At 37.8% G+C, this 8,771-nt stretch overlaps 1 protein-coding gene across 2 annotated transcripts; it reads right to left on the bottom strand.

Moving 5' to 3' along the window:
• Window positions 1–409: 409 nt before the first annotated feature.
• Window positions 410–7,527, bottom strand: ifi35 (interferon-induced protein 35). 2 transcript variants are annotated; one of them, XM_035655461.1, is made up of 10 exons: window positions 7,445–7,527; window positions 7,077–7,103; window positions 6,756–6,827; window positions 5,712–5,870; window positions 3,848–3,964; window positions 3,632–3,776; window positions 2,202–2,311; window positions 1,925–2,108; window positions 1,199–1,305; window positions 410–1,095 (listed from the first exon to the last, which is right to left on the bottom strand). In XM_035655461.1, exons 2-10 carry the CDS (start codon window positions 7,089–7,091, stop codon window positions 889–891), a joined length of 1,116 nt encoding a protein of 371 aa, XP_035511354.1. In that variant the 5' UTR covers window positions 7,092–7,103; window positions 7,445–7,527; the 3' UTR covers window positions 410–888. The 2 variants fall into 2 exon arrangements, with proteins under 2 accessions (XP_035511354.1, XP_035511355.1); XM_035655462.1 differs by lacking the exon at window positions 7,077–7,103 and having other exon boundaries at window positions 7,445–7,522.
• Window positions 7,528–8,771: the final 1,244 nt, after the last annotated feature.

Genomic DNA, 8,771 nt, shown 5'->3' with positions numbered 1-8,771 from the left:
CACTAGTAACACCTGTGTTTACCCTACTATTTAAAGTCAAAATGGCTGCTATGAAAAAGGTCTGTGTGGTCTGTGTTAAGAAAAACTTCTGGAAAAGGAGTGGGACTCCGATTAAAATCTTTGTTTACGTAAAGGAATACATTTTCGCTTTTCTGCTAGATTTAGCCGTTACACATGAAGCTAACAGCCACCTACTGCTTAGCTTAGCTAGACAAAGGAAAGCAAAGACTGGAAACAAAGGGGAAATGGCAGAACTAGCCGCTTTGTTTTCAGCTAACGGCTGCTAGCTGTAGTGTACTGAATGGACAAATAAGATTTTATTTTTGCATTAACTCTTCCACAGAAAGCAAATAAACTCACTTCCCAGACTAGTTTTTATCTTTACAAACCAAAAACTTAGTCTGTCTTGTCATGATTTCATACAGCAGTTTAATTGCACTGAGAGACAATGTAATAATGTGTTACAAACATTTTTATACAATAAAACAGATTTGCCATAGATTTACATGATGAAAGTACAGATTTCTTGTTGATTAATGTGGTCATTGCCCAATTGTAGTTACACTGTAGTACTACTACGTCCCATTAATATACATTTTTAAATAACTACACAGAAAATACCCAGGTTAAAGTTTTATAATTCTTAGAATTGATAGTAACAGACATCAGAGATTTTGTTCTAGACAAAATGAAAGATGACGTTTAATTGATGCCATAAAACATCCCAAAATAAGAAGTGAATTACTTTGTACTAAATTATACTGTCTTGTATCACAGAAGGTAACTAAAAATAGGACTAAAACAGATTTTTTTTTGGCAGGGTGGATCCAATCTCACCCTGAACCTGAGAGGGTTTTTTCTTTTGAGCAACAGTGATGAATCTACAGTCTAATCCTTCTCTCCAGTTTGGGACATGCCCCCAAAGAGGGCCGAGGCGTGCTGACCCAGTGGGTTGTAGAGGAAGGCTTCGATCTCTCCTCCACCATTGGCGCTCTTCTGGAAGTGGATTTCAAGCAGATCCTGCAGGGTCTCTTGCTCCATGACTTCAGGGATTCCTGTCAGCAGGACCGTCCGAGGACACACCGACATCTTGGTCTGGAGGGGAAGCGCCACAGGCACAAGTCAGACAGAGCAGGGTTAACAGGACATAGATAATCTGAGAGTGGAAAGCTGCCTTGTATATTATGGCTTTGCTCACCTGTAGGTTTGTAATATTTCCGTTGAGAAAAGGAGTCACCCGCACTTTGTGCTTCTTCTGTTGTAGCTCCACTTCATGGTACTCTGTATCTGTCAAACGTTTGGCAACTGATAGTAGAAAGAGTTTCATCAGCTGGGATCCAGACCAAAACAGAACGTAGACACAACATTTTGTAGTGGAAAATATTCACCTTTGGCTGTCCCTTTCAGGTGCATAGCCTACAACTTATGTATTATAATACTAATAGTATTTAAAAACATGTGGATTCATATTAGGGCTGCACAATATGGTAAAAACATCATATTGCGATGGCAATATGATTTGCAATTAGTGTGGAAATTATTTTTTTTGTAATTTTCATTGAAAAAAATCATAATGATGTGAATATTTTTTTTCGGTCTGTGCCAAACAAACATGTTTTCTTAAATCTGGAGGACATGGGATCACTGCAGAACTCCAGTACTTCATTATAATAGCATTTAACCTTTATTTAAAAAAATTGCAGCTTCTACCATTCAGATATTGCACTTGGCCATATTGTGGCTTTGATCATATTCTGATAAATTGTGCAGCCCTAATTCATATTTTGTGTTTACAATCAGCTGTAGTCTACAGTGTTCTGAATAATTACCTCCAAACTGAACTCCCACTGATTTTCCTATGAATAACATTTAACTATATATATATATATTCCATCATAAATAGAAGAGAACGGAGCTTGCTCACTGCTGCTCCCCACGAAGGTGACTACCACAGTCCAAGAGTCAAACATCATTTCACAGTAGTCCACCTCTCCGCCTCCGTTTCTACTCTTTGAGAAGTGGATCTCCAGCTTGCTCAGCAGAGTTTCGCTGTCCATCTTTGGCAGGTTAGAGATTAATACGCGCTGAGGACACACGTCAGAGTCTATCTGCAGGACAGGCAGGCACACATTATTAATACTGATCAGACTCCTTGAGGTTAGAAACATTCGGATTTGGCTCATTCAGTATGTTTGCTGTACCTCCACCAGCCTGGGCACCATCAGCTGAACTGGTCTGGCCTCCACAGTGATGCTGCATTCTGCTCCCAGATCCACCTTATGCTTCTTCATTTCCAGGATCTTCCCGGCCACTGATCACAGAGGGAACACAGAGTTATTCAGAACCACAATGATCAGCACCACCAGCTGAGCAGGAGGTGCACAGGTCAACAATGAATGCCAGTCAACCCATTACCAAGTGCACAGAGTGGATACCTCTGGTAAGTGATAGTGATAGTGTTGCCTTACTAAACATTTCACAAGGCCTCAGAAGTCCATCAACCAAAGCAAATATACAGTAAAACATGGACGACAATAACAAAATCTGTGGTACACTATAGTGAAAACATCGGGGCAACCATCATGTGTCACTGTAATATAAGAAAAGTCCATGTCAATTCTTCCAGGAAATATAATGAAGCTGCCCTGTGTAATCGACTGTGTGGGCTGGTTCTACTTAAGGATATGGAGACTGAGATCAATAGGGACCCATTGCTCATTTTTGCTTCCCCCTTGTGGCTTAATCTGGCAGTGCAGGCAGAGCTGTCCTCACACGTTTTCTGTTTGTTGTTCAAGTAACCCAATGTTTTAACTTGTTGAAGCCAATAAGACCAACTAATTTAGCCAATGCATTTGTAACTCTGGACCAGAACCAAAGTCCCTGTGTGTCATCCGAGACAGTGAAACTCTAATGAAGCACCATGTTATATCAAGACAGACAATATACAGTATAAATTCAACTTATTTCACTATAATATTGATACTAACTTTGTATATTTACAGTTTAAGTTTTTTTTTCAGTATCCAGTTATATTTTGTTTATTTATGTTTTATTATTATTATATAATAATATATATGCTGAAATTCATAAAACACTTGATCTATGTATTTATACCTAGTTTCATTGAGTTGGTCCACTGGGTTGTAATACTATCAGTACTGAGTGTGACTGAGTGTGACGGATAAATATTAAATATCAATGTCATTGCAAAATTCTGCATTTCCATTATCTCATTTTATAATATCAGATATCGTAACATCTACTGATGCATAATACTGTCTTATTTATCACTTTCTGGCACGTTCTGGATCAGTAGTTGATATCTGCAAGTACCTCAAGGTTCAGGTATCACTTCAGTGTTCAAACCTAGTTTTTAAATAAAAGTGAAACTGAACCATAGCTACATTTACTAATACATGTTGTAGCTTGACATTTTTATTGAGAAGCACCAGTGGCTTGATTTAAAGCAAATCAAACAAAGCAAACGAAAGCAAAATTTTTTTCCGACCCACTCCACAGATCCCATACTGGAGAATCTTCTCGTCCAGGAAGCATTTTTTTTAAATCCCGCAGATTTGACAGATGCAGATGAATGAAAACATCGCTGGTGGCAACTTGCTGACAAACTCACCTACTTCTTCCTCAAATGTAATCAGTGCCGTTCCCTCCTCCATCGGGTAAAATATACTAGGTTCCATTTCAAACGTTTGTGTGTCGACTGCATTTCCTGTCGACCCCATGAATACAACCTTCCTCTCTGGTACAGCAGTGAACACCTGAAATCAAAAAGGTTCATGAGACATGGATGACTGCAGACGGCGCTGCGTTTTAGTGAGCATAAACGTACGTCAGTCTGCTGTTTCAGATGGCGGTTTTGGGCCTCTTCCTCCTTCAAGATTGCCTTTACTTTATCAATCTTCCTCATCAGTTCTGGATCCTCCTGCTTGAGCAAGTTCAGCTTCGCCTGCAAGACAGAAAAACTTCCGATACAACAAAGTACTGAGGAAAAGCAACCTATAATTACATCTAATCAACGATACCCGTATTAGATTATGATCTTATCCCTTTTATCTCTATTTAAAAAGGTCCCATATTGTAGAAAGTGAGATTTCCATGACTGTTTTTTATTAAAAACAGGTTTGGCTGCTATAGAAATACTGATCAAAACACTCAATCCACTATTCAGAAAGTGGGCCTTTAACCAAGCCCTGAGGACTTCCGTAAGGCTGTGACATCGCTATGCTCCTCCCAGCATGGCCCACCTGAACCACCACCCAGGTAGACTATAATCCGTTATCTGTGATCATCAAATCAGAAGAGTTAAAGATACAACATGCAAAACAAAATGGTATATTGAGATGGGTTTTCGTACTGAAAACCAACAATAAAACTTCTTCTGCATATTAAAACTTAAAAATAAAACACCAGAAAAGTGTAAAATATGGAACCTCTAATATATGAATTTTTAAATTGGAACATTTTAACTACTATAAAATTGCTATTCAAATAATTTTCACAGACTGTATTATTATGTAAACTAGATTAAAGAAAAACCCCAGAAATCAAAAAGGATCTTCTCATACTGCCTCATATTATAGAACTGATAAAATTCCAGTGTCTACCCATTTTAGCCTGAATTTAAATTGGAAAATGATTTGTTGTACAAAGACCAAAAGTACAGGGAGGCTATTTGTAATTGGAAGATATAAAGGCTGGAAAGAAACCAGAGGATCTGCAACGTCTGTAATAACAATTGTTCAGGGGATGAGTCATAATTTGTTTGAATGTAAGAATGTAAGCATAATGAACTATAGAGAGAGATATAGCTGCCAAATTTGTATTTAAACTGCCTCTCTACGTTTAAATGAGAAAGATACGCCTAAGATTATTTGTAAACCAGGTGCCGTTTTGAAGAATGTCCTTCCTTTGTTTAAGTAACGTTTGTTGTACTTGCATACCATGTACCATGCAGCGTGCTACTATTTTATTATTACTGCATATTGTGTTTACCCATATCCATATATCCATATATCCATATGTAATCGTGGTCATAAGTTGCAAATAAATTAAATGAAACCACCAGCAGACTAATAAGTAATAAAAAAGCAACTTGTTGTTCAAAGATGTTATTTTTTTAATAGACAGCCATGACAGTGCTATTGAGCTTCTCATCTAATGCCAGAAAGCAATGTAAGCATACGTATAAAACTGCAACTAATGATTATTGTCATTAAGGATGAATCTGCTGATTATTTTCTCCATTATAACAATTGTTTGAGCTGTAACATTTATAAAAGTGAGAAATGCAGCCCTTCTGGTTACACCCTACCCTAATCAGTGACGTGACAGCAGGTGTTGTCCCATGAGGCACCTGGAATGGGGCCAAAGTTGCAACTTACTGTAAAAAGGTGTAACCCATAAAGTCCGGTACAGCAGCAGTTCGATTCCCACTATATCAGCTTTATCTCGTAATATATTAGTACAAGTTGTTAAATCACCTGAATGGATTTAGATCACCTTAAAGATCCACGTCAGACATGTTTTAAGTCCTAAAAATACTAATGTGAGCAAAGGGAAACCTTCCTCCTTCAGTAGATGAATGTGAAAACAGCCTTCCAGTGTCAAACATACGTCATTCTGAAACATCCATGTACAACAATAAGAAAACACATTTTCAGAGCGGAGAGGCCTCTTTAAATATAGATCCTTACCTTCTCCTTTGCAATGTTCTCCTTGTAGGTGTTCTGGTCCTCTTCCTCACTCTGGGTCAGTTTGTCGATGCGCTGCCTGAACTTCTCAACCATTTCCTGCTGGTCATCTCTGCTGGCGACCAACTCCTTCTGCTCCTGGAGAAGCTGCTCATGTTTTTTCTGTGGACGCACAAGCTGCATTCATTAACTTTTACTGGGGTTTTTTGTGCTTTTTTTATGTACTTTACCAAAGTTAGCGAAGAAAAATGATTTTCTGTGCACTGTCCCACTGAACTTTCCTTTTACCTAGCTACGAATTTTATTCTCTAATTAAATGCATCAAAGTCTTATATTCTTCTCCTACTCTTCATTTTGTTCAAGCTCTTTCTGTTGGCTAGATGATGCCTATACTGAGTATTCAGAGCCAGGAGGCCATGTTTGTTAAGGCTGAAACTGCAAATGGAAATAATCAGATGTCTTTAAGTTTCCTCGTACTTCATCCTGTAATGTTCTGTAATGTTTACAGTGATGGACTGAACAGTGGATGTGACTGGCGTTAAAGTTGAACAGTATGTGTGTTTCACATGGTGGTCCAGTGTCATTTCAGCATAATTTAAACTTAATCACACAGATACAATTCATGATTACAGCTGACATTTTCTATATTACATTAAATATGACATCTTATATAAATGTATTTATGGTGGCATCTGTACAAAATGTATTATTGAAAAATGCATGTGCTCCTAAATTAATAAAATATACTTAGTGAACTTAACTTTGTGTGTCTGTCTCTTTCTATCTGTGTGAGTCACAACTCTTCACCTATATTTATCTGAAGTCTCATATTAAACCAGATCTGTACATTCTGTTCTCATTCAGTGCTCCTCAACAACGCTGTATTTATTATCTTATGTCATGCTCTGTGCATATAAACCTGTTACTCTTACAACCACATGACCACAGGAATCGGTAAACTATTATGTATTTTAGGTGTAAACCCTTTGAATACACTGCAGGCCACATTACACCAGTCTCTGATAAAGTCACGAACTGTCAGTGCACCTTGAAGTTGGCGATTGAAGCCTTGATCTCCTCCAAGGTGGATTTGGATGGGTCCATAACCAGAGAGAAATCCTAAAACACAAAAGACACACAAAATAACAACACCTCACCTCATATCCTTAATAGATTATATTATATATATTAATGTGAATGATCCATCCAGATCCAGGGTGTGCAATGCAGAGGAGCTTTGAGTTAAGTAGTTTTACAATTACATAAATTTCAGTTATTTGTTATAGGAATATTATGTGATATCTGTTTTTAACAACATAATAAAAGAACAACAACATGACAACAGGAAGAAGCAAAATGACGTCTCACCTCGTCTGAAGACATAGTGAAAGTAACCTGGAATAATTCACATAATATTAAAGCTACATGATGTCAACCACAGGCAGTGCATTGAATATACACCATAAGAATAAGACTAACAAAGAGTGTGTGTGAATACAGATAAACCCTATAAACCGGTAGAGATACACAGTAGGCCTTGCTCTCACGTAAACAAATCCCCACCTCAGCGGCTCTTACAATCCTTAAAAACGTCTGACTAACTTTAAATACGTCGCATTCAACAAGACTCTGAAAACAACTGAAAGCTTTCACGTTACACCTACACCATCGTTATATCGATATGTTTAATAAACTTTACTAGTTACTACTTAAAACGCAGCTCGGTAACACCTTACCTCCTCGACGGCCCTGGGTCTAAACTCTGAAATCACATTTATTCTTTCACTTTCTTTTCCCCAGCAACCCTGAACGTCTCCGCTTTCTCCACCAGGGGACGCTGCAAGCCTGTTAATGTGGGACACGTGGGTTGCTGCATTCAGGTGCGGTCGGAAATATCAAGTGTTTCCAGCTGCAGCACCAGCAACCTCCATTCAGGTGTTCATTTGATCATTTTTATTCTCACAAAACCATTTAATGGCCCCTCGTGCCCTGTATGAAGGTATTCGTCGTATTTCTCCACTCTTTCATTCGGGTTTTTACTTTAATTTGTCAGTACATACTTGCTGCACAGGTATGTTAAAGGGGAAAGCTCAGCAGGTAACTCAGGTGCTGTTAGGCTGTGGCTGAGTATTCAGCTCCATTATTAAAGCAAGGGATGCCCAAAGTGGGGCCCAGTAACAAACAACAATATATATATAAATCACTGTGCATGCTGTTTTGTTTTTTAAGATATAAAAATGCTCTTTGAATATGTATGATCCTTATTTATGTTTTATAATCTGAGCAACGGAGGGCAGCCTGACATTATGTGCAGGAAGTCAGTCAATTAAGGAAAAGTTGTGTTTCTAAACCTTACTAAGGTAAAAGTAAAGTCAGTAAAATGGTCATTGTCTGTGTATATGGTGTTTTTGGATTAATATTCCTGCTACATTAATGTGTATGTTCAATTTTACTGCTATAGACAGTTTAATTGTTACAGCAATGCATCATATTCTGTAAGATCATTATATGTTTGAACTATTTGAGAATATATCAGGATATATATCATATAAAAATAAACAAATATACAACAACACACAAGTAACTGAAGACAGCGAGTCACAGCAACGAATATCAAACATACTTAGGTCTCAAGTAAATATATCAATACAATGATGGAGACATGACACTATTACTATTAACACAGAAACACTATATACTGGTGAATGCAGGTCCAACATTCACTCTGTTAGCTGTTTTTAAACTCCTGATGGAAATATACTATGTTCACCAGCTAGTCTGTGTCAGTCTGCTGAGCAGGCAGAGCTTTTAAAGCGGCCTGCTGCAGCCAAAAACACAATGACAGCGTGAGGCCGAACCAAAAGCAGTAAAGTTAGCAGACAGAGAAACAATGAATTCAAACTCACTATAAAGGTCATTAAAGCCAAGTGAGCTGCAGATTGAGGGGGAAAAAAATAATTTTAATTAATTCCCTCCTTTCTTGATCATGTTTGCTGCAGTCTATTAATACGTTTGTTTATTACATGCATTCTTCTTTGTGGATTTATATGGCACAACAGGCAC

Source organism: Morone saxatilis, unplaced genomic scaffold (genome assembly GCF_004916995.1).
Source record: "Morone saxatilis isolate NCDOM2014 unplaced genomic scaffold, NCSU_SB_2.0 Contig14, whole genome shotgun sequence".
In the NCBI taxonomy this organism is placed as follows: domain Eukaryota; kingdom Metazoa; phylum Chordata; class Actinopteri; family Moronidae; genus Morone; species Morone saxatilis.
The sequence above is the reverse complement of the archived record's forward strand: the minus strand, read 5'-3'. Positions and strand labels throughout refer to the sequence as shown.